This window comes from Lutzomyia longipalpis, chromosome 1 (genome assembly GCF_024334085.1).
Source record: "Lutzomyia longipalpis isolate SR_M1_2022 chromosome 1, ASM2433408v1".
Taxonomy (NCBI): Eukaryota; Metazoa; Arthropoda; class Insecta; order Diptera; family Psychodidae; genus Lutzomyia; species Lutzomyia longipalpis.
This window is the reverse complement of record NC_074707.1, coordinates 28386936-28413763: the sequence shown is the minus strand read 5'-3', so window position 1 is coordinate 28413763 and position 26828 is coordinate 28386936. Positions and strand designations below refer to the sequence as shown.

Genomic DNA, 26828 nt, shown 5'->3' with positions numbered 1-26828 from the left:
TGCACGTGAGATAGGCGGGATGCTCGCCAAGAACTTGCAGAGGAAGAGGTTTTTCTTTCGTCTGCACAGAACGTGAAAATAGTCTTCTCAACAATGTGCTCCTCTTCCAGTTCTTCCTTCTCCGTGAATGTGTCCACGTTCCTCTTTTCTCAGCTGATGGCTCGTTGACGTTGCCCATCCACTAAATGGCAGACAGCTAGAGAAATCCTGAGAATTTTTCACATAGAGAACACACTAAAAGGGACAACGAGGAATTTTGAAAAGTTCAGCAGAGAAGATTGCCCAATGAAAGACGGATAAAATGAAATTACGGAGAAATGCAATTTTTTTGTTCTTTTGTATCGCTACTTTAATATAAACTTCAAATATGATATTCTTTCTGGTTCTTTATTAAAAAATATAACACTATATTATATCTCTTTTGACCAAAAACTTTGCCATCAACATTGCTAAACATCACCAACGATAGCTAACTCTCTTCTTTTTTTATTAGAAACATCTCATGGACCTTTTTTTCTTTTTCTTTCACCTATATAATAACATTCTCTACATAATACGATATTCCTTTTCTTTAGCATATGAGATATACAATTTTTTTTCAAGATATTCTTAAAGAAAAATACACGCAGTAAATGCCCTCCATCCATCCTCAAAGTAACACGATTGTAGGTAATAAAAAAAAATTAACCACATGCATATTTCTTTCTTTTCCTCGCTCCATATTATAAATTACATAAATAAATAAAAGAATATAAATTAAAAAACCATTTATATCCAAGTCCAGACAATTGAAAACTATTAAGCAATCAATTGTAATTAAATATAAATTGCTGAAACAATGGGAAAATTATACTGAGATGGGGAAACAGAATCACTTTGCCGGGAGGAGAGAATATTAATTGTATGAAGTTCTATTACTGGTTTGACTTAAATTTCGTCAATTACCATAGAGCATTATAAATTAATTCATCCATTTGAATGACACGCTGTACACCTACATATTAATATTTTCTATCAAGTGATAGAGAATATAATCTAGGAATGGTTACAGCATGTTTTAAATTCAAATAGTTCAATTAAGATTGAAACGATTGGAAATGTGTGAGTTTTAGGCTAAGAATAGAGGTTTTTGGGGTCAAGGAAAGTATATTTTTGAATTCATTTTATTTTAATTAGTTGTTTGTTTTCAATTCTTTTGTGGGAGAAAAAAAAACGAGACAGGACGTCTAAAGACCCTGAGAGTAGAGATATTTATTTTTACTATTTCAGACGTTAGAAAAAAATCCAGGTGATGTTAGCTAAGAAATGTCAAATGTTAGAAAAGAATTGACAAACGTTAGAGAAGAATTGTCGGTAGAAAAGAATTTTTGAAAGTTAGAAATAAAATATCTAGAGTTAGGAAAAAATGTGAAACGTTTAGAAAAAACATTTTAACGTTAGAAAAAAGTGTCAAATGTTAGAAAAGGATTGGCAAACGTTAGAGAAGAATTGTCAAACAGCAGAAAAGAAATGTTTAAATTTAAACGATGTGGAGCATTAGAAATGTGAAACGTTAGTAAAGAATGTCTAACGTTAGGAAAGAATTCAAACCCTTAAATATTAATTTCAAACGTTAGAAAAAAAACTACAAATGTTAGAATTGCATAAAGAGTCAAAATCTACTGATTCGAATGTAATAACGGTGACTAAAATTCAAACTTCTTTAACTTCGACTCCTAATTTTGATTTCTTAATTTATGGGGCGATTTTAGCCAATATATCTGCATAATTAAATTTTAAAGTTTTTTTTTGCTTTAGAAAAAAAATTAGAGCATTCCTTAAGCCACTTATTTACCGACTTAAATAATACTTCAATAAATTTTGATAAATTTCCATTAATTCCTTCACATTGTCAAGAAATGAGCGAGAAAACAACTAAAATTTATTATTTTTTCAATCATATTTTTTCCATAATTTTTCCTTTATGGAGAATCATACCGACGATACAGACTAATTGACTTCTATTGAGATGGTTATCGTGGGTTATCGCAAAGGAATGGAGCAAAAGTGAACGTGGGCAAAAGTTGAGACATTTATTATACACCGCATTGTTCGAGGCATCCACCCCCCTCTGAAAAAAAAACTGCACAAAAACGCTTAAATAGATCGTGTTAAATGAGTCTGGATGGTAACTGATAAGACTTTTCTCCATAAAATTTCATCTCACAGCATCCACCCAAAATTACTTTCTCGAGGCACAAAGATATACATTCTCCATGGAATTTCAAAAGAGACTTTTTTTTTCATTAAATTTTAAAATCTAAATATTATAATATCGAGAGAAAGGACAGAAAACTTATGTTTCATTTTTCTTTTAAGAATATGAAAGAAATGAGGGAAGAAATAATGGATAAATCTTCACAGTGTGTTCTGTTTGTTGGTCGATGAGGCTGATGAGGCGCGTGATTTCCGTCGCCGTGGCTGGAGCGATGAATGTATCCGCGATCTCTGAATTCTGCTCTGCTCATCCCCACATGGCAATGTGCTGCTACACAATTTTTTTTCCCAGCGATATAATAAGTAAGAAAAAGAAGGGAAGGGGATTGACAAGGGGGAGTGATGTTAGTACAATTTGGGAGTATGATTGTGGATAAAAGTGCTTCTTCTCTCACCTTAATTCCAATTTCGCAATTCTCTGCTTCAATTTAGCCTGACTTGCCGAATACTCCGCCAGAAGACGTGCAAGGCGCAAATTTAAATTCTCAACAGCACTCTCCAATTTCACTACACCACCCTCCAGAGAATCCTGAACTCGTTGTGAATCTGAGTAAATTGAGAATGTGTATTAAATAAATTAATGATGGACGTGATTGGTTGAAAATTTGAGAATTTCCCATTGATAAAATTTCAAAAGGAAATTGATTATATTTTTGGACATAATATTTTCAAAATTATACATTCTCTTGTATACTGATAACAAGATTTTGTACTTGTTAAAGAGCTTTTGTAAACCTATCTATATAAATTTATTCAAACTTGATTAAATTGGTAGGTGTTGAAGTAAAAATGTTCTCTTAATAAATCCTTAAGAAATTTTTTAAGTTTACGTAATTTTAGTGAATAAAATATTCCTCAGGTGAACTCTTATAAAATTCCCTCAATGCCCAAGCCAATGGCATAGCCGTAAAGTATATAGCATAAAAACTTGAAGAGAATTTAACTCACTGGCAAAAACTTCTTCATCGAGTAATCCGTCTTTCCTGAGAAGTTGACAACCCCGTTCTGTGAGGGAAGCTCTCGCTTCGGGATAATCTGCCAATGTCTCCCACAAGTCACGTTTCGCCAGGCAGAACAAATCCGAATAGCCTGGAAGAAGATGGTTTTAAGATGTAATATTTCAACCAATTTACCCCTTTTATTTTTGCAGTGCATTGAGAGAAATGTCGTGCATTTTGAATCTATCCTCACCTATTGATCTGACATTCGCAGTACGACGATTTCCAGTTCGATTGCCAGCAATTTCAAGAACGGACACCTCCCCGAAGACAGAACCAGCGCCCAGAGTGGCCAACACCATCACCCCATCGTCACCCACTACCGACAGGCGACCCCTCTTCACAATGTACATCTCCTTGCCAACGTCGCCTTTGCGACAGATATAATCACCCGGACTGAATACCTGTTGAAGACATATATGTATAACAATTAGGAAGGGCCCTTTAATTGTTCAAACCTGCAATACAATTTGCACAATTGATTTGCAAAACTGGAACTGGGTATTCACAAAGGTAAAATTTATACACCACAGATCATTGAACTGGATGTCTATTTTCCTTAAATAATTAAATAAAATTAAAATGATTTTTTTAAAACTCAGATTTGGCAGATTTGCAAAAAATTAGGCTCAGAAATCTAATTAAATTAAGGGCCATATTCAGCGTAAACAATCTTTTGCTTTTATTTTATGAACTTTTATCGTAAAATTATTTTTACGAAAAACCTTTGAAATATTCATGATAAGCTCTTCCACAAACTTGTGAAGAAATTATCGTATGTATTGTCGGTAGAATTGTTTTTTTTATTAATTAATTGTTTATTTTTAATAAATAAATTATGAAGTTAATAATCAGCAAAACTAAACAAAAACATGATTTTGCCTTCATAATTTGAGTATGAGATCAATTAGAAACTCCGAAACTCACAGTTATCATAAAAGAAAAAAATGGATAAAATCTTTACCCCGAATACTAATAATTCTATTTTATTTTTTATTTTTGAAGACTATAAAAGTTTGAAGACTAGTTTATTATGGTGAATACCAAAATTCTTTTTCAAATGACCTAAAGACCTGGGTGAGGGTTAGGATTAATAAAAAAAAAAACAAAATTCTTTTATCTTTTACGCTGAATACCAAAATGACCTTTTATCACAAGAATAAAAAAAATTTACGCTGAATTTGGTCCTAAACCTTTGGCTTTTTATTTTATTGACTGAGCGAAAACAGAGCAATTAAAAAAAATAATTATCAAAATCCTAAAAGAAAATTTTCTAGATAGATAGTTTAAAGATAGTCGACAAAATCGACCCCTTTCCTTTGTATTGACTTCTTAGAAAACATTCAAGAATTTATTTCCGTTGAAATAAAATTTTATTCCATCCCTCAAAAATAATAAGCTCTCACGAATAAATTCCTTTTAAAGAACCATAGCTTTCCCCTTATTCTAACATGCATGGAAAGGATAAGTCTTCGTCAGGTTTTCCATACTACTATTTTTTCCCTGAATAAACATAGAAAAAAAACATAACTTTATTAGAAAATAAATTGGAAAATTCGCAATGGGAGAAAACCTAATAAAATTCACGTTGTATATTTTCTCTTCACCAATTTGAACTTATGTTCTCGATTTCTTCAGGAAAGAAGGGATAATCAAAGAAATTTGAGTCAATTTCCTGAGGATTACATCCATTCTCCATGGGAATAAAGAATTGTAGGAAATTTATCTTTTACTCTATAAAGTGAGAAAGGTATAACGTGTCTGACTAAAAGCCCCCACTCAACTTTTCTATACATAACATACAATATACCTTTAAGTACTTTAAACACGTAATATATTAAATTTTATGGAAATATCTAGCTTCAATATATAAATGAGGATAGGTACATTTCAATATTTCCATGCAATATTTAATCCCACCGTGGTTTTCTTTCCTTTTAGATTTTTTTGTCGAGAAAATCAATAATTAAAATAATGATGTATGTACCCTACTCTTGAGTTTTTTCTTTTCATTTTTTTTCATTCTACGCAAAGGGCACACTTTTACTGGAGGGAAAAAAATCTTATGCAATATGTATGTAATTATTAAAAGAAAAATAATGGAAAATTCTCTTTGCTTCCTTTAGGCTGATATTAATTTACTTCACATTGAATGATTTTGAAATATCAAATGAAGGTGAATAATGAAGCTTTCGGATCTTTCGAAGGGCTATGAATTTTGTGATTTGAATTTTATGTTGATTCAAATGGTATATAGAAAGAGAAAACCCCTGACTTTTCATAATGATTCCAGTAAATTGCTTTCTCTATTCAGATTTTCTGTATGAAAATGTAAAATAATATTGTTGAATAGTGCAAAACCATCGTCTGCAGAGTATAGAAAGAGTAAGGAAGCAAACTTGAAAACTTTTTAGAGAAAACATAATGTTTATAGTAAGACTGTAAGATGAATATTTTCTGCATAGTTCGGAAAATTAATCACAGCAGGAGAAAGTTCTTTAGAAAGAATTTAATGCATCCCACACAGCCAGGTGCTGGGAGAGAAAGCGATTACATGATGGAGGGAATGGGAATGAAAGTAAAGTGAAAAGGAAATTTCTCTCACCTGTAGTTTTAATTTCAGGACAAGCGCTTCGAGCAATCCGGGCTCGCAGTCTTGAAAAATCCTCACTTGCTTCAGCGTATCCATATGTACCCGAATGGCAATTTCCGCCTTGAGTTTGTCCGGCAGTGCTGCCAGAACTCTCTCCTCGTCGAGTGCCCCACTCTGTGCCCATGTGTAGGCAAACCACCGAATCACCTGAAAATTGCATGATTCCACATAAATTTCCACCTCCATCGATGTCACCGTCAGTCGGATGTATTTATAGCGGTAAAATTAGCATAGGATGGGGGCTTAAGGGTCCCCACGAGGGTACTCACACGGGCTTCCAGTTCACCACCAACCTTCCTGAAGGCCATATATTGTTTCACGCCATCCATTCGATTTTGGAATTCGACCCTCGCTACATTCATATTGGATATCATTGAGCCAATATTTCCTGTGTGTTTGGTGGAAAGTGGACGAGAAAAAAAAATACCAATCAATCATTGAACCCTCGCCAAACCAAAAATATGTCTTCTCTCTCCGAGAAGACTCTATATAATATTGGTGGGTGGGTGGATGGATTCCTACACCTTATGGACAATTTTTGCACATTGATTTACAGCGCAATAAAAAATCGAAGAAGAAAATTTAGTGTTGGAAATAAAGACATTCTGAGCATTAGAAATGACAAAGTAACAATCTTTCTATAATTAGGACAAAATGCTAATTTAGTAATGAGATGAAAATTTGATTATGAAGATTGACGGCTGAGGGTAAACGGAGGTGAACATTCTGCGGTAATCTTCTGTGGATTTTAGGGGGAAATGTCTGAATTATTAAAACAAGGGAGCATTGCTCTCTCACCGTGTATAACTCGACATAATCTTATTGACTTATCGCAAAATCTTCCTCCGTAGGCATTTTCGCGAATGAGAATTTCCGTAAGTATAATTTACGTGCACGCATGACACTGAAATTTGATTTGAATTTATCATTGCCTCTTTTAGTATTCCCAAATGAACTCCATCGTCGCTTTATACTTTATTATAGAACAATTTTTTACATCTATTTATCTAAATTTATGTGAATGTAGATCAAAAAGTGACTGACCTATTTTTCTTTCATCCCCTAACATATTTACTTGAATTTAAGAGAAAAGAGAAACTCAATACCCTTCTTATCTACGAAAAACCAAGCCAAAAAACCGAATCAAATCCAATTTAAATTTACGAGCGGAGCTATTTGGAATTTTTCCCAACCACTCCCACACCGCCCCTGGCCAAGTCCCAAAAAACATACCATGAATGTGTGAGAAAGACCCATGTTTTTGCCATCCCCATGAATATATTTACCGACAATGGTGGCGAAGATCAGCACACCGGCCAGAAAGTCGGCCACGACAAAGAGATACTCAGCATCATTTTCTGGCGTTGGTGTCTCCCCAATGGTCGTGAGGGTGAGTGTGGACCAGTAGAAGCTGTAAATGTACTGTCGTGACAGCGTCGAGTTCTTCGGTCCATTTAAGTTGTACACCCAATTGTCTGTACCAAAACCCAGAGCGTAGCTAATTGCAAAGTAGAGACACGCATTCCAGTGGATGAGTACGAGAATAGCCAGGACGACCTGCCGAAGGGAGAAAACATACCCATTGAAATTGATTTGAATCCAAAGAGAAGATAAAAGCTTTTTTTCTGAGGGGGTACGTGAGAAAAAAAAGAAGGGATGGAGTCTAATTCAATAGAAATTTCATTTAGCCCTGCCCCCACAATCGTGTGGGAATCCCTCCTGAACACTTTAGATATTTCCACAAACGTCCTCTAGCACCCAGTCAACAGTTTGACCTCGAATTGGGGGAGAGAAGTGAAAAAGTTCATTCCTTTTTTTTCTTTAACGAAAAAATTAAATTTGTTTCAGGGTTGAGTTGGGATATACTCTGATATATATAGCATCCAAATATTGTATTTATTACCTACAAATAATAAAAAAAAATCAAAGGGTGTTTGTCTGACGAATATTTTGGTTATTATGTCGAATCATTAATTTACCATAAACATCCCTTAATAGAAGCTGAATAATAAGAAACCAAATAAAAATCGAAAAAAACTTATCTCTTTTCGGCTTAAATTTACTACTTTTTAGTCTTTAGGCTTTTTAGGACTGAAATTTTTGGGTTGAATACCAAATAATATTTAGAGGTTTGAATAATGCATATTTCGAATTGAATTTACTACTTTGTTAGGTTTAAATGAATTATTTAAATGAATTATGAATGAAACGTTTCGGGTTGAAATTACTACTTTTCGGCTTGAATTTACTATTTTGTCTTCTCTATGCATGAATTTAGCTTTTGTTCCTCAAACTCTGCCTTTTTAGGACTAAAAAAATATTTTTATGCTTGAATCTAGGCTTTTTTAGGCTTCAATTTAGCATGTTTCGGGTTGAATTTACTATTCGGTTTAAATTTAATTCTTTTGGGGGTTGAATTAAATACTTTTCAGGCTTTTGCTCCTCAATCTCAGCCATTTTGAAGCTAAAAGCCAATATTTTGATTTCTTTGGCAAATCATCCGAATATTTGTGAAGATCCGAATAATTTTAATTCCCTTATAAAAAATATATTAGGAGAAAAAATATCCGCTCAGACTAATCTAAATCAGCTCCTATAAGATTTTAGGCAAAATATTGATAAAAAAAAAGTTTCTTCTTTAACCAGTTTACCAAAATTCAAAAAATTGTTTTAAATAAAATTTTATAGTATTCCATGTGAAAAGATGACCGAAAACGTAACTTGAGGTTTCACTGTATGCGGGTGGAGAAGTTTATCGCAAAGGAGGACCTTTGAAGGGTATGTTTGGCCGGAAAAGAAATCCCCCATTCAAATGGTGAGAAAGAAAAAACAGATCGTATATAGAAAGAAGGGAGAAAATAAAATACCCACTTTGCATATTCGAAATACATTGGGATAGCCGGTGGCTGTTTCTGTCCTATCGAACCATTCCCACATCCTTGGCATCCGTAGGAGTCTATTGATTCGCACGATAACAGGACACGGCACCCGGGCATTGCAGGAGCTGGGTGGCCACCATAAGTAGGCAATATCGGTAGGAAGAATTGATAGTAAGTCGAGACGCCAGCCCTTCGTGGAGAAGTAGTGCCGTCGCAATTTGGCGGCATTTCGCACCAGAAGCCCCTGTTCCAGGTAACCTGAAAGATGTTGAGAAAATGTGTGGGTGTACTGATAACAATATTGCACATTACATCAACTATATAGACTATATATAACCCCATTGTAGATACAATATGAATTTTTATTTCAATCTATACCCTTCTTATTCTTATTTTCATCACATTTGGCTTCATTTCATTGTTGGAAGGCCAACCTTGAGTACTATTTGAACGCTTTGAACACAATGTCAATTGGAAAGGAAATCAATATTGCAATTTATTGTGTTTTCGAGGCAATTTTCTATAAGATTTCTCCATTTTCTTCACATCCTCTCACTTATATTCAAACCACATTATATATGTACCTATGTACTCAAACAAGCAGTGCTGAAGATGCTAATAGAAGATTTTTCTCGTACACGCCATTTCACAGCGGAAGTATCTATATAGATACGAGATTGAGCCTCCGGGAATTCCTGAAACTATCAGCAATAAAGGATCTATCCCAGTGGAAAATGGAAAAATCATTATATTTGGAGAGAAAACAGGAAAATCCAAAAAAAAATGATGCAGAGCAAAAAGTTAATCGATTCTTGCTAAACTTCTATCTATATGTGCACATGGAAAAGGTAATAAATTGCTCATATTTTAAAGCTCAATCAGCAGGTATTAAATTTTATTTTATGATGCAGCTTTATTAAAATAAATATAATATCTGTCGGGAAATTCTGATTTGAATTTTTATATTGATATCTAGCTATTTTTCACTTAAGCCGTTTAACACTGACAGCGTACTATAATATTATGAATAATTTTCAAAGAGAGCTTTTGAAATAAGCTTTTGAAAGAGTTATGAGCACAAATTTATGAATTGAGTTGAAAACCTATAAATTCGATTAATTACTCTTCTGGGTTAAATCACGAGAGGAAAATTTTATAGCATCAATTGGAAAATTCCTAGGAACTTACTATAGTTAGGAAGATTTTTTTTTTTCAATTTATTTTCAGGAAATAAAAATGTCAAATTGACTAGCTAACCGGTCACTATATTCTACATTCCATACGTATTATATTATATTTGAAGAATCCCCATGAAAAGCCAGCTCCTTGAGAAACTAATCCACATAAAACCTATATTTGAGCAGAAAAATTGACTCGCAGAAAAGCTTAGGGACGCTGCGTAGCCCTAGAGAGGGAATTGTGGTGAGGGAAAGCTAATAAACTTTCATACAATCCAGCTGACGCAGTTACCAAATAAATGAAATATCATAAATAGCAAAAATAGAATTTGCTATTGTATACAATATTTGCTTATGTTGAGTATTTGCTAAGCTTTTTCTTTTGATCACTAATGGTGCTATGCAGGAAAAGAATGTCAAGAGAAAATGATCATGACATTTTTTCCTGACATTTTTTGTCATTCCCTCTCACTCCCACTAATGTATTTCTGTATCTTTCGTCTTTCTCTGACGCATGCTTCCGACATTTTCATCATTCTTTTTTGTGCACTCAACATGTTTTTCATTTCGTATTATTTTCTCAGTATTTGGGGATATTTTTCCAAGAAAAAGTGAAAATGGGCTTTGCTGAAGTGTTCTCAGTGCCAGGAAAGCCGTGAAAAGTGGAAATTTATGGTCATTTAGCGGCCAAATATGTGAAAATGCGCGAAGTGAAAAATCAAAACATTCTTTCCCTGACCAATTTTTACGGGATATTTTTCTGTATTTTCACGACACGAATCACTTCCTGCAGGTTTTTTGGACCTTCCTAAAGGTCATCTGCATATGTAAAGTCTGCCTGAGGTCAGGGAATTGCTTCCTGGATCGTACAAAAAACTCCTGAACACAGAAAAACTGGTCCGGGAGTGAATGTTTTGTTGTAGAAACTGCACAGTTTTCACTTATTTGGCCGATAAATACCCACGATTTTCCACTTTTCACATTTTCACAGGCACTTAGAACACTTCCACAAGTCCCTTTTCACTTTTCCCGAGCTAAAATATCACAATTTACAGAGAAAATAGACGAAAACTAAGAAACGTGTTGACTTCGCAAGAGCTTGAAAAAGAATGTCGCAGGAAGATGTTTTTTTCTGACATTCTTTTTCCAGCTCTTGTGAAGTCAACGTGTTTGTTAGTTTTCTCTGCAATTTTCTCTGTAAATTGTGATATTTTAGCTCGGGAAAAGTGAAAAGCGGCTTGTGGAAATGTTCTTAGTGCCTGTGAAGGTGTGAAAAGTGGAAAATCATGGGTATTTATTGGCCAAATAAGTGAAAACTGTGCAGTTTCTACAGCAAAACATTCACTCCCGGGCCAATTTATTCCGCGTTCAGGTGGGATTCCACCACCCAGGAAGCATTTTCCTGTCCCCCACACAGACCTTCCTTGTTGCAGATGACCTGTGGGAAAGTCCAAAAAACCTGCAGGAAGTGATTTGTGTCGTGAAAATACAGAAAAATATCCCGTAAAAATTGGTAAGGGAAAGAGTGTTTTGATTTTTCACTTCGCGCATTTTCACATATTTGGCCGCTAAATGACCATAAATTTCCACTTTTCACGGCTTTCCTGGCACTGAGAACACTTCAGCAAAGCCCATTTTCACTTTTTCTTGGAAAAATATCCCCAAATACTGAGAAAATAATACGAAATGAAAAACATGTTGAGTGCACAAAAAAGAATGATGAAAATGTCGGAAGCATGCGTCAGAGAAAGACGAAAGATACAGAAATACATTAGTGGGAGTGAGAGGGAATGACAAAAAATATCAGGAAAAAATGTCATGATCATTTTCTCTTGACATGAGATTCCTGCATAGCACCATAATGCATTTATCTTTTTTATCAAAATATTCTCTATTTTGGGTTCTTAAATGGCTGTTTTTTTTCTCACTAAAAATGCTTGAAATAAATGTAAAATATTACAGAAATGTCCTCAAAAATTATTTTGATTTTTTTTCACAATTTAATACATTAAATTAATTAAAATAATAAGCTAGATAATTTACTCGACGTCAATAGAAAACACTCTAATTTATTAAACTTTCTCCACAAATATCTTTTTAATAAATACTAACCCTTCTTTTATTTTAGTTTATCTAATAGAATCTAAACGTGAAAGTGTTGATTATATAGCAATTGTACTTGGATAGTCATTTAGAAGTGTATAAAATTCCTCTGAGATTCGAGTTTAATTCGCTGTATAAATTTTCCAACAATTTCAATTAAGTTCAAGAGGAGAGAAAAGCCCCACAGTGTGTTGTTGGTGAAAACCGAAAAGCTTCAATCATTAAATGGTTGGTTTTGTGTGTGTATTAAAAAGATACAGTTGAGGGGGGTGCTGAATTTATTTACTCTAGCACATGTTTCCACTATTATTCTCCGACACATAGTGCGACGGGGAATAATCCGGAGTACGAGAGCTATAAAGTTAATTGCTCAATGTGGGCGCAGTTTCAGCAATTTGTACTTGAAGCTCTGCGGTTATGCTATGTTGGGTGGAAACTTGACAAATTCAACACAAGACAAACCACACAGTGCGACCGAAAGCTCTAGTGGAAATTTGTTTTCTTCCTTTTCTTCGTACACACTGCGAAAGTCCTCCTTCCTATTGGTGTGGATTGAGTAGAGTGAAAAAAAAACGAGAAGAGAATTTACGTTGTGGCTTTTCGTGTTATTTCTTTCGCAGCACCTAGAATGTAACTTTTTTTTGGAGACATTATCCTTCATGTGGAACATCCCCCACAGGCCTCATTTGGGTGCGTCCCCTACCCTCAGTGTGGTATATACGATTGCGTAGGATGACAATGGAGGGTGGGTATAACATGGGTTTCCCCATCTATAACTTCTTCATTCCTTACCTTCATGACAGTGTACAAGTGTATCGATGATGTAGATAAAGTCACACGTGTAATCTAGAACCCACCACAGAGCGGGGGATTTTTTGTTCAACTCCCAGAAGACAGCACGTCCTATCACAAAAATGACATTGTAGAGAACGGCGACCGACACAACGGCTAACCACTAAAAGAAAAGTAAATAAAAGCAACACGAGTTTAGTTTAATGCTCAATAAAAGTAATATTTTCTGTATAATTTTTCACTTAAAGGATTTTCTTGGAAAAACTTTACACAGAAATATGTTTTTTCAAGGGTTGAAAAATACCTTCAATATTCAACTAACTTCTACACGTGAATAAGATAAACGAAAACTTTATCACATATGTAGGAAAAGCTCACAGACTCTAATAAAAAAAAATGATTGATTTTCTAGAAATATTTTATAAAAAAATTTTTAATTAAAAATATCCTAAATTAGAATTTCAGTAAATAAAAAATTCAAACAGTTTAATATATTCGCCATAGGTCCACAAAACCATATTCAGGCAAAGCTCAAAATTGTCAACATTAAAATTCTCCTCATTACTCACTAGGAATGTTAATGGAATGGTACCCCCAACATGGAAAGTTCCATCGATATTTTTATTTACACAATACAAATGGATAGGATTTAAGTGAAAAGGGAACATTTTGCACCATTAACCAGATTAATTGCTTTCTGTTCTCACAGTGAGTTTGACGAAGTTGCAGGAGAGTACAACAAAATGCCCAGAAGGGGGTTTTCTCTCTATAGCGCTCAATTAGACACAGAGTGGATGAAAATTTAGCTTCCAGCTAAGGAATGTACGTACAGTACACGCCCAGTTCACAAAAGTTCCCCATCCCAGCATCCAATTTTACCAACAACTACATGAAAATTTAAATAAAATCCCATTGATAGTACTGTCAGGGATAGTTTTCATAAATTATATCCCCATCTGGGCTTGCAATGCGTGCAAAATCACTTTAAACTTGCATAGTGTGCAAATTGAGATGAAGATGGTTGGCTCTTTTTATGAGCAAGATAACCCATAAAACGCCCAAAAGGACATTTATGCAGTATGCTGAATCCATTACTGTGTCCATAAATCAAAACGATAGGACGACATAGGGCTCAGAAGAATGCCCGAGATGGATGAGATATTTAATTTTGTTGTACATTATAGGAAGGAGAAAGTGAATTTATATAGAATATGTATTTTGGTGAAATATTGTTGGTTTTTATGGTTCATGATCAAATTGGGAAAAATTGTGTGTCTAATATTAAAAAGAAAATTAATATATTGCGAATACTTTTTCCAGCCTAAATTTTGAAAAATTTACACAATGCAATTTATAACAATTTCAATACATAAAGCACAATTTTGCTATTATTTTAGTGGTGGTCGATAGGGTTAGAACCAAGAGAGAAAGTCTGTTTGTTTATTGCAAGTAAACGTCTCCGCAACGGCTAAACCGATCATGATTAAATTCTTTAAGGAATTATAGTGGACAATTTAATGGATTTTATTTTTTGAAAAGTAATCGTGTAAGAGCAAATCCCATCTCCTTAAGAATATTCAAAACTTTATTACAATTTGATCATATACTTCGTCTGACCAACATTTTGTGCACCCATACTTTAACTTTCTTTCTAATTCTTATATATACTTCGGTTAACAATACTCAGTGTATACTTACATATAAGTAGTTTTATCTTTGTTACTTAACTATATTCTTCAGTCGTATAACATATTTATGATTTAATTATTTAATTTTTTTAAAACAAGTAGTATTGGAAAATATAATTTGGTAATTCGTATCTATTTTATATGGGACACCAATTTATATTTTTCAATATATTACAGTACATACTAGCTTATCCGAGCCCCCAATCACGTGTAAGCAAATTGCACTTGATTAAAACCCGTTATCTGACGCTTCAGGTAAAAAGGGAAAAATAATTTTTTTTGTGGGGGCGCTATGAAGGGAAGTGAGAGCGAAGTCCCACGTAGCGCTTGCAACTCGTGTTGACCCCCTCTTCCTCCATATACTGAATTTAATCATAATCGGCTAAGCCGTTTCGGAAAAGTTCATATGCCACAAACAAACAAACAAACATGTCAGTTAATTTGTCAACACCCACGCATAATTTTAAATCATTTCTTGCACCTGTAGATAGAGATTTCATCCTACTTGATCGAAAGTTTATTGTTCGTCAATTATCCCAGTTAATAATTGCTCTTAGTTAGTACCTAACTTTTAATCCTATACTTCAGTCGTATAACATGTTTCTGGTTTTATTATTTATTATTTTTTAAAATGAAGAACGTGGGAAGTATACTTTGCTATGTCATATGTATTTCGTATAGAACATAACAAAGAATATTTTCCATGTTTTCCATATCATAAAAAAAGAAATTTGCTCACGCGTCATTGGGGGATATAAAAATTTAACAAATTCGGATAATTCCAAATTCGTCAATGATAAAACAAAGCATAGAATTTTCAGAAAAAGCTCCTTGATTGGTTTAAAAATTCCACAGCCCTTTTAATTTAATTTCAATACATACTTTTGATATATAGTTATATATAAATCGTCAATTTAATGATATTATATGTTATCTTTTTTCTTAAATAAATAAACAAGACTGCTAAAATATGACAAACCTTTAAAGAATTTTATCTTTTCTGTGCTCAAAAATCGCGCAGAGGCTGTACTCACTTCAGTAACCACCCCTGAGTTTATTGTGTGTATGTATATTAAATTTTGATAAATATTCAAGTGAAAAATCAGTCTGGGAAGAAATATATTCATGGGAAGGCTTATTGGTTCCGCCTGACATTCCCCTCTGCCAACCCGTAATAGGCTCCATAATTCAGTGAACAAAATTATTAAATTTATGGAATGAGAAGTAAATTAATTTGTGTTTGTTGTATTTTCCACTACACGCAGCAGAGGAAAATTCACCCTCAAGGAAGGAAGTATTTTTGGTTTGTTTTACTCCCATGGGAAGTACATAGGGAAAAATTAGATATATTACAAGAGATTGAAACCCATGCTGAGGCGGGGTGAGAATGTCAAAGAAGCGAAGAAAATGCCCGAGTTCCCATCATACTCCATGGGTATATATAGTTGTTTAAGAATAAATAATGAAATATTGTTCTTAATGACTCATTAAAAAAGTAAATTTCCTCCCTATTTCCAGGTATTTTGTATTTGTATTATGTATGCACAGTAAACGCCGGATGTGTTAAGTGTGGGAATAATAAAATATCAATAAGTGATTATTTATCTTTCTTATTAGTAATTAAGAGTCTTTCATGCGGACCGTATATTGGTCTAATTTTAATCAAACAGTTTTTCAACTTTTGTGATTATTTTTGGTCTATTTTTATGTCTTTTAAAATTAGAAGAAAAAGAAAACTCACCCTGTAGTGTGAAGGCAAGGACGGATCTACTGACAACCGATTGCAGAAACTATCACTGTTGTTTGGCTCAGATGGTTCACCATTGTTCTTCTTGGAACTAGTTGGTATATTTGAGAATTTATCAAGGAACCAATCTTGTGTATTTGATCGTCCCCTCTTGGAAAGTCTAAACCTCAGTGCATTGAAGGAGCGACGCAATGCTGTTAACTTTGACTGCCCTGGTGGTTCCTGCAGAAGAAAATACATGTTAGTGGAAATGAAAATTATAATTACGCAGACACATTAAATGCACAATTAAGTTCCCACACATTCCATCAACCCTCCCCCAAAAATGTCCTAAAATGTTAATGAGAAAAGTTGCATTTAACGACTCATAGTGAGTTTTGTGATTTTATTCATGGCATAATAATGAGTGTTTGTCTAAATATATATGTCCAACAATTTATATGCATAGCTAAACAACTAATTAAGACATGTTTTGGGAAGAATCCTCCCAAAATACACTACAGGGCAATTACGGAGATCATAAAGGACACATTTAAGCCCGTAAAGCAATGTGCCAGAACGTGTCTCTCTGGTCTATCTTCGTCTCCCGCGGAAAAGCTCAACTCATTCCTACAAGCAGCTCTGTTGTACCAACAGATTCGACAATTTTATTTATTTTGTCAACAATTCAATATGCAAAGATGATGGATTTTTCCTTGTGCCATAATACAGTAGCAAATGGAAAACGGAATCCGGAGAAAATTCTTCCTGAGGGTGTGATGAACTTTAAAGCTTCACCAGATTGAGTGGGAAGAAAACTTTTTGCATGAAAAGTTTATATTGCGAGATTCTTGAATGCATTCTCCGTAATGATAGCAATTTACTTGTATTTCATTAAATTCAAGTATTATCTACTTTTTTTAGAAAAAAAATTATTGATTTTCAACTATTTAATAGATGTTTTGAAAAGTCGTAAAAGAAAATTCTTAAACATTTTAGAAAATATTTGAGAAATATATTAAAAATGTTTTTTATTGCTCATTTTTAATGAGAAAAAGCTTCAAGATTGACATATATTGAAAAGAAAAATTCAGAAATGATTTATATTTCATACATTATTTTGCACGTTTTGGGAAATAAATTCGAGGGAAAATGAAGCTGTATTGCCGGCTTTACTCGTATTTAAAAACAAATTAAATTGAAAATCGTATTATTTTAAATTGAGCTTCTTCAAAATCAATTAAAGTTTCGTAACGTAATGGAATACCTGCATGAAATAAATAGTACTGCTATAGAGCAATTCAAATTGTACATTGCTATACTTCATTCGAATGATTTTTATGCTTCTTTATAGCTTCCAATTGATATTTAACATATAAAAAAAATATAAATTCGAAATTCTTTTAAAATTGCGGATAAATCCATTCAATTTAGGACAAAATATTTCGAGAAAACATCACGAAAGCATTTAAATTGATTAAAAATATATAATTAATAGAGGCTCAATTCAAGGTGATACTACGGAGGGAACTTACTAAAAATAAAATCTCTAAAGCACTTTAGCCACACGCAACAATTTAAGTATGTAGTCTCACTTGAAATTGATACAATTTTCTTTATTTCATTAGCGGATAGGCGCAAAAAAAAGCCAAAGACAATTAAATTTATAAAAAGATATTGAAACAAAAAAAGATGTTCTCGTCAATTAATTCATCAATGTGTATGCTCTCTCTCTCCCACTTACTGCTCAATAGAAAATACATTGAAGTTGTATTTGAAGGCAATTATTGGCAGAAGATGGAGAAAAAATTACTCCCACACACAGCTTACATTTTCTAAGAACTATGAATATTTGTTTTCTTGCCGCGTGTAAAAAATACTAAATAGGCATTTATTGCATTGCATTTGAAATGGATGTTTAAATAGCTAGAACAAAATGATACAGGAAATACGGATTGTTTTGCAATGTTCTCACTGCAAAAATAATTTACCAGATTATTTTCACCTCCAATTGCGGATATGTCAATCTTCTGAACCATTCTTGGTGGACGCAATGAGGGGGTTGGGGTTTGGTTATAAGGCTACACAATCAATAGACGGTGGTCCACTCAATGTGTTATCAACTACTCTCACTTCCAACACATCAATTTCACAGGTAATTGACAATAACATCATTTATTTCACTCTACGGGGGGTGCCATCCACTCATTTAAAAAGGTAATTGAGAGCTTTTATCACAGCATTTCCATCGAACACTCATACTTTTTGCTCTATGAAGAAAAATCACGAACATTTGTTCACTTATGTAAAATGATACTAAAATTATAGAGATAGCATCAGTACGTAAATTGAGATTGTATCACTTAAACACAGCACTATACACTCTGTTCTTTTTCCCTTTATAATGTTGTAGGGAGCTTTCGGAGCTTTTGTCTGATCTCTCACTTTCAATCAATCCGTACTCTTAGTGATCACTGAACCTACCGCAAGCTTCTCGATAGCTTCAGAGCTCACGAGCTGCCTCTCCGTTAGAATTTAATTTAGTTATATGTAGTACCTCTCTACATATTTTCCCACAATTACCCCATTTTCAGTAGCAATGTGAAATTGGTTGAATAGGTTAAATGAATATCTATGTTATTTATTCGCATTTTATTGAAGACTTGCTATTAGTATCTATGTATTTTTAATGCTTTTTTAGAAAATAATTATTGTTAATAATATCTCGATTTTAACCCAATTATGCTTTGGCTCATCTTTATTAAGACAAAACCTTACAAGAACATTGTTCTCTCTTTAATAGCATTGTTGTACGATAAGATCATTAATTGAATGTTATTTTTTTCAATTAGATCCGAATATATTTAAGAAGCATGAGAATTATTTAAAATATTTTTTATGATGAGAATTTTTTCTCGGTCTAGACTAGAGTAAAAAAAAAGTTCTCTACAAATTCTACAACAAGGAGAAATAAATCATTTTAGAATTATATGCCAAATTGGATGAGAATTTCATTTAAAAATCCTGATTATCGTATTGAAATCAATTAAACATACATACATACATATAGTTGAAAGCTCCGGAAAGCTCTCATTAAATTTATTTCAATAATAAAGCAAAATTTGAAAAAATTGTTTTGAAAATTAACGACCCACTCAAGCACTTTTTAATCCATTTCTTAAACTAACAATGTTCTTCAGAGATTTAGAAAAAAGAACTCATTTAATTTTTATTCCCTTTAGAGATTCTACAATGCAATGCTTTGTTCATTTTTAAACACGCAAAGCAATAAAAAGTTTATTCTGCATTTTTTCAACTTTACAATGTAATGAAGCATTTTAATTAATGAAATTATTAATTGATTAACGAACATATTCTAGAAATAGCAGAATTCTAAAACAGAATATCAAAAATAAATTGAAATCATTATAAATACTACCTCGTGAAGAGTCTTGATTAATTCACAACTTTAATGTGTTATACACTATTTTCCGGTAGAATTTTCATTTAATTTTCCAAACATTTTAGTAGGCATTTTGAGAGATCTATTTACGGGTATTTCCCTAATTTTCAGGATGCTTTCAGGTGCTTCAAACTGGAAACATTTATCGGCAAATTTTGCGAGAGCTTTTATTACTCGCAGAGCAACATTCAAATGAAATTGCATTTTATATGCTCTTTCAAATCACTTCAGAGCATTTGCTCGAATTTTTGCACCGCTTAATGTACATAATATGGAGTCTATGCAAATTGATACACTCTTTTGAAAAAAAAAAAAAGAAAAATTATTTCAAATCAATGAACAAAATTGAACGTAATTAAACTCCGCGGCAGATTCAAATGCGATAAAGCTGGATTATTCAAAGTGATGTTGAAAATTTTGACTGATAGCCATGTTTGAGAGGATTAATTGGAAGTATTATTTTTCGATAAAATTGTGAAAAAATCAGCGGAAGGCAACTATTAAAAAATCTATATATTGCCTATTATTTGTTCTTAAAAAAATATATTTTTATTGAGCGGAAAAACAATCTGAATAATTATGAAATATGTTTCCCCTTTAGCCTTTCACTGTCATTTTATTTCTGCATTAATTTCACGTTTGTTTTGTTTGACGATTTGATATTGAGGGTGACGCACTTTGAAGTTCATCTTGTTCATGAAATTTCAATTAATTAATCATTAATACGATGACAATGTTAAATTCAAACAAATAAAAGTATGTAGCGTACGTGACTCCTTTACTAAAATACTGTGACAATTAAATCAGTCTATATTATTTCACCATGAATATCCAATGGATTTTTTTCAAGCCTTTTCTCATCTTTTGTGTGATTTTGAGGCCACATATACGGGTGGAAATGAAGTGCACATTATATGAATTTTAAGTTTTCAAGACAAATGAATATTAATTGTTTAATATTCTATGAAGTTATTAAAATGTAAAATTAAATAATCTTGAAAAATTTACATGATATTAATAATTTTAAATCAAAGATAATTTCAGAATTTAATAGATAATTTTTTTTTGGATATAATCTTCTCAAGAAACTTCTAATTGTTGTACAAACTCTTATTCAAAAAGTTTGAATTAACTTTCTTCTTACATTTATGCCAAACATTTTAGCACCCGGACTTACGACATAAAAGCAAGATCGTCATAGAAAATTGTCTTAATAGTTCTTTAATAGCCTTCCCTCTTATACAAATAACACATGAAAATTGCAACACACAGGCTGTGCGGAAAGTTAAAAATAATTAACCCCCTTGCACTATAGGTATCCTCTCTCGTGAGAAAATAACTTTGGCAAATTGCACAAGTTTCCAATATCTCAACAATATCAAATGTTCAGTTTCATGTTTCACAGAGTTATAATTTTGTGGGATTCAACTAAAACTTTGTGATAGCATTATGCACAATGAGATTAACTAAGTTAATAGACTTTGCTATAGAATATAAGCATCAAATTTCACTTTTGATAATAATAACATAAATCTTCCGTAGAGAACTTTTTTATCATTCACAACAGAAATAAAGTTGGGAGAACAGACAAAAATTCCTCAAATGATTTTCTTTTAAATAAATAAACGCACGCACTTGGAGCTTTCTGCGAAAAGATTAATTGTGAAGGGAAAGAGGATGTATTCACAGCATTTACCGGAATAACACGGTGGAAATGGTAAAAAGGAAAACGAAAACTAATGCAGCGAGTTAAGCTGATGTTAAGCGGATAACTAAACGGAGACGACTGAAGTGCTCAAGACACGACAATTGATATCTAATCCCATTCCCGCGTTTCACCTTTTGTGTTTAACAGCGAATCGCTATGTATTGAGGCATTCTTCTCAAACAGTCAACCCTCCCCCACCGCGCAACCCCACCTCACGCTCAATCCACCCACAATCGAACATAAAGCCTCAAAAAGCATCAATACTAAGGCAACTTTTTTACAGACAGTCGAGTCATTTCATTCCTTTCCACGAAAGCACGACAAATTGAACTTTTTCTCAGTCTTCGCAAACTGCACAAGCTACCTACTTGTGTATGCTTTCAATTTCCTCCCTAACAATTAAGGGGAAAAAAGTAAAGTGGCGCATATATCATTTGTTGCTGAAATAATTCAAAAAGAGAAAAAGCTGCACCACGAACTTCTCATAACAATATAATTTCTTTTTCTTCTTTCGCAATCTCACCAAAAGTTACCACAAAATGTTTATATTCTTGCAAAAAAAAGATACTATAACATTTGGTGAAACATCAGCTAACTTTCTCATCCTACTCACTAACTATGTATGTATTTGGCAAGTTCTGCAAGAACCTGAAGTGTTCACAAGAGTTTTTTCCCCCAAAGGACCACACATTCAATTCTAGAGCTTTATGCTCGGGGAAAAAAGTCAGAAGACTTCTTCTGCGGCCATGATAAAAGCAAGTCAGTCTCTGAGTGAGAAAATGCTGTGTGGTGACAAGTTATCTCTTCATTGGTAGTGAATGTGTTAAAGAGAGTTGAAAATTTATTCTACCCGCAAAGCTCTTTTCAATTTTATGTTACCCCCATTTGGTACCTCTACTTATGGAGAGAATTTAAAATTTATCGTTGAATTGCATTTTGTTGAAGAATTGAATTTTAATTTAAAAGCTCTTGTACGTTTATGAAGAAATAAAAACTGAAATATGATTGGTAAAAGAAAAATTATTTTATTAAAAAAAATGTCTTTCACTTGCATGACTTGCACTTTTGAGAAAAGAATAGGAGAATAAGCAAAAATAATCAGAATAAACATCATAAAATTATGTTTAATAAGCTTTTTTCCATAATTATATTTATACGAAAACTCCTTTCAAAAGATCTAGCTCCAATTCAGTAGAAAATTGCTTAATTTTATTTGTCACATAAATTGTAATTTCTTCCCAATGTTTAATTTAATTTATGACTTTTGCGTTGCTTTTTTCTCTCGTAATATCAAATCACACGATGACCCAAGCTTTTGCAGAAAGCTCAAACTTTTAAACTTAATAAGAATAGGTATGTCTAGCTTTCATAGTTTTAATAGACAAAAATCAAAATTATATGACGTCATTTTTTAAATTTTGAGCCAATTTTTGTCGGTTTTCCTTAGCTTGATGAGAATTTTGAAATTATATGTGTTCTGATTATTTTTTCGAATGAGAGAATTTTCCACACAAAATCGGATAAACTCCTTTTCAGAGAGAATAAATATGGCTTTCAGGGTGGAATGGAAAAACAATAAAATAAGTATTCCTGAAATTTTTTTCATGAGCTTTTGAATTATTTCTGAAGAGGATATTTTTTAATTATAGATTTTTTGGAAAAATTAATTTTTCTACCAAACTCTGCTCCATATAATTGTATTATCTCAATCAACCACAATATAATAACGTCATTTATAATATTTGCAGTATATATCTACAAATTATTTGAAAGGCGAAAGAGATGATTAAACAAAATGTCAACACAAAAGATTTATCTGATGGTTTTTGGCAAAATTTTAATTATCGCCCGTGGCAATTGTGTCACTATCCCCATTTGTCAAACCACTAAAAGACAAATAAATACATACAACATATACATTATTAATTATGTTTATGTAGATTAATAAACCATGAGAATTTACTATAACAATGTGGTATGTGTGGCTGTGGGTGTAAAGTTAATTTGTAAAATTCAACTGATAGAATGTGAGGATTAATTAATTAATCCAAAGTGCCATTGATGAGGTCACGTGCACAATGTTTCAATAATAATAATGAGAAAAATTCACACTGAATTTCCACCCTCGAGAAGTATGACCCTCGCTCATTTTTAGTATGATTGGCAGGAGAGTGGTTGTATATTTATATTTAATGTTCTGGTGTCGATTTAAGAGTCAGGTTATAGGAATCAATCAAAATATAATATTACTATTCAACCAAATAATGATAAATTCATACAGAATGAAAATTAAACTTGTTTTCATTCATAGTAGGTAATTAAATAATTTTCACTGGAAAACCGCGCGCGTAATTTGATCATTGAAATTTCAGGGACTTTTCACCCCTCAGTGGTTTTAATTTTTTGTATGTCATCACATCATCATCACCTCCCATTCTCACACACCCCCGGATCCACCAAAAATTTCCCAGACATTTTCCACCAGGATGACTTTTGGAGTTGAAACACAGCCGATTTCCGCCCTGCACAAGTCAAGCGTTGACGATACACAAGCTCTGGGTTAATGCGGAAGTGAAATTCGTTCGTGCGTGCCGCAAAATGCGAGGGTGGCGTGAGGGATGTTTTCACATGCGACTCGAACAGGTGTTAGGTGGGAACAAACCCCTCACATAGAACCAGATGAGACTCGTGAATGGTAAATAACAAATATTATATAGAAGCACCAACAATCAATGGCCCAGTGTTTTTACTCACACTCAATTGCTGTTGAACCTGCACAACCAACATTACTCAACGCTATACTCGCTCAACGTTTCAGCTAAGTGTTGGTTTAATACGTCGCTTCTGCCAATAAATGGTGTATTTGGAAAATTGAATTTATAACGCTCATAGGAGGTGAAAAAAAAACAGGAGTTTCTGCGAAAATTGTATTTACATAGAACAATATCTTCCACCTGTAATCAATTTTACCTATACTTGCGATATACATACATAATTTTGTATTGTAGTTTGAATATTTAACAACAGTAAACTAATACAAAGCTATTAGAGGCTTTGCGGAAACCGTGGAAACTAATTATGGTTAATTAACCGTAAATTATGTACAATAGTACCTACCTAATACCTATGCTCTAATTATTTTCCCATGCGGAAGTTATTTCATCACGTGTAGGTACAACAATGTTGCATAAACGATTGAGAAATAATTAATTTTTAAAGCTCAGAAGTTTAAATCAAAAGACCTGTTTTTGTGCATTTTTGTGCTTTAGACAAAAAAAATATGTATTACAAAATTATAAACCGAATTCACAGCTTCTTAAAAAAAAGGAAGACTTAAAAAAATTGAAAAAAAACTCTTTGTGATATTTTTATGAAGGAGATTATAAAAGCTCCTTTCTCAATGAATACCCCGATGTTTTGCAAGGGAAGCTTTGTCTGCTTGCGTGAATATTTATTGATTTCCCCCAACGCCCACCCCTTAATTGCCATTCACTTCTGCTGAGTAGTTGGACAATAAATTTGATCTCTCACACGAAATTGGAATGAACTTAACCTTCAACTTGTACTAGCCCTTGGCGGGTAAATATTTGACGCATCAATATTATCCACGTGGTGCGGGTATTTTGCTATTCGCGTGCCCCCCACGACCCTGGTCATGTGATTTACCTTGCTTCGCACCTCATCCTCACTGGGTAGCTCCAGTCCAGCCCGGATGTCCTGCATGGAGAGTGTGGCTTCTGGTCCAACAACATCAGCCAACTCAAAACGCCTAGGGCAGCTTGTGAGCGTGGCATTTGTGAATTGGGATGGGGTAACAGCGGATATTGTTGTGGCACCGTGAAAATTACTCTGGATGTCTGCAAATGACGTGGTGTTGTACAGAGGTCCATTTGCACGTAGTCTATGGGGATTCTGATACAACGTACTCGGGTATCTGCAATGTTATTGCAACAGGTTGTTAATTTCATATATCACGAACCACCTCTCAGGCCTCATCGTAAAATTTACAGAATTGAAATTTTATCATAGCTTCTGACATGTTATATTTTTAATGAGTGTCACGATGTTGTTTGGTGTGGAATTTATGGAACCTTTCATCGTTAGAATCTATGGGGACAAAATGAAAATGTAATCTCATTTTATTCTTGAAACTCAATTGGTATATAGCATGAAACATCCCTTGATTTTATTCCATATATCTCATCATTTCTCCATAATAATTGGATCTTTTGTAATTTTCTTTCAATTTTTTCTTGCACCCTCTACTTTAATAAATTTTACTCAAAATTAGAACTTGATACAAATATTACATTTTACATTATAGAAAGCAAAATCGAAAGCTCTTATTTCATGGAAAAATCAGGAATTTAAATTAGGTGTTTTATCATATTTCTCTTTGGATATATTTAGGTGAAAATCAATGGAGCAGACTAGAAATATGGTAACGTCTATGTAATTTCTATGCTATTACCATACTTTTACATGGAAAAGGCGATATTCAAAGCCGTTAAACCATCAAATTCCTTACGCTTCTCAGGTAATTTCCTTATTTTTTTTCTACCTTTCTGGGATATAAAATCTCAAATATCGTATCGCCTTAAACTCTTGTACTTTTTCGTATGAGTTTAGTATTAAATTTCCCCAACTCAAGGCTACAATTTTCCAAATGAACTTCTCTTGAACTTAACTTGCGTCATTTACTTAATACCATGTCATCCAAACCATCTTTTGGATGGTGAGAAGACATTAATTTAATTTAAAGTTTTACCTTCAAAAATAACGATAGGAAACTTCTGGCTACATGTATTAGGGGGAGGGAAACAGTCAAATAAAATTGGAATGGTTTGATATTCCACAGAGGGACAGTCTGAAGGGGCTCCCTTGAACCCTAAATTGATTAAGTGCAACCCTCTGGGAATTAGGTAGCAATATTTCATTCCAACCTTCGTGTCCACAAGTCCTGCGTGCTTTTCAACTCTGAGACAAATCTGACAATGATGTGCTGTGTTGACTTACCTGTAGCTGTATCTGGAATTGAAATCGTAATCGTTGCTCTCATTGGTTCGGCGGTTGTTGATCATGGAAATTGCTCGGTCTCCACGAGCCGCTGCCATCATATACGTCCACATTGCGTTTCATTGCACTCTATCCCGCTGCCCAAAGATGAAAATTCTATAAGGAACGCACCTCACCACAGGATAAGGAAGAACCACACTTTTCCACTTTTTTCTTCGTAGTATAAACTGAAAGTATATAGCATAGAGTTTTTCGTTTAGTGGCTGAAATTGAAGTGAATATGCGATATATTTTGCACAAGAGAGTCATGCCGTTGATGGAAAAGTCATTAACATATCACCAGGGTTGTTCCCTTATGACTTGTATTT

General features: G+C 33.4%; 1 protein-coding gene across 5 annotated transcripts; it reads right to left on the bottom strand.

Moving 5' to 3' along the window:
- Positions 1–527: 527 nt before the first annotated feature.
- Positions 528–26698, bottom strand: LOC129797481 (cyclic nucleotide-gated cation channel subunit A). 5 transcript variants are annotated; one of them, XM_055840108.1, is made up of 12 exons: positions 26461–26698; positions 25111–25378; positions 16289–16516; positions 12860–13022; positions 8779–9044; positions 7194–7464; positions 6177–6295; positions 5860–6054; positions 3448–3658; positions 3205–3345; positions 2652–2802; positions 528–2527 (listed from the first exon to the last, which is right to left on the bottom strand). In XM_055840108.1, the coding sequence occupies exons 1-12, from the start codon at positions 26571–26573 to the stop codon at positions 2398–2400; spliced, it is 2256 nt and encodes a 751-aa protein (XP_055696083.1). In that variant the 5' UTR covers positions 26574–26698; the 3' UTR covers positions 528–2397. The 5 variants fall into 5 exon arrangements, with proteins under 5 accessions (XP_055696083.1, XP_055696086.1, XP_055696087.1 ...); XM_055840111.1 differs by lacking the exons at positions 25111–25378; positions 26461–26698 and adding exons at positions 18265–18589; positions 21433–21520; XM_055840112.1 differs by lacking the exons at positions 25111–25378; positions 26461–26698 and adding exons at positions 18265–18543; positions 21433–21518.
- Between the last annotated feature and the right edge of the window lie 130 nt (positions 26699–26828).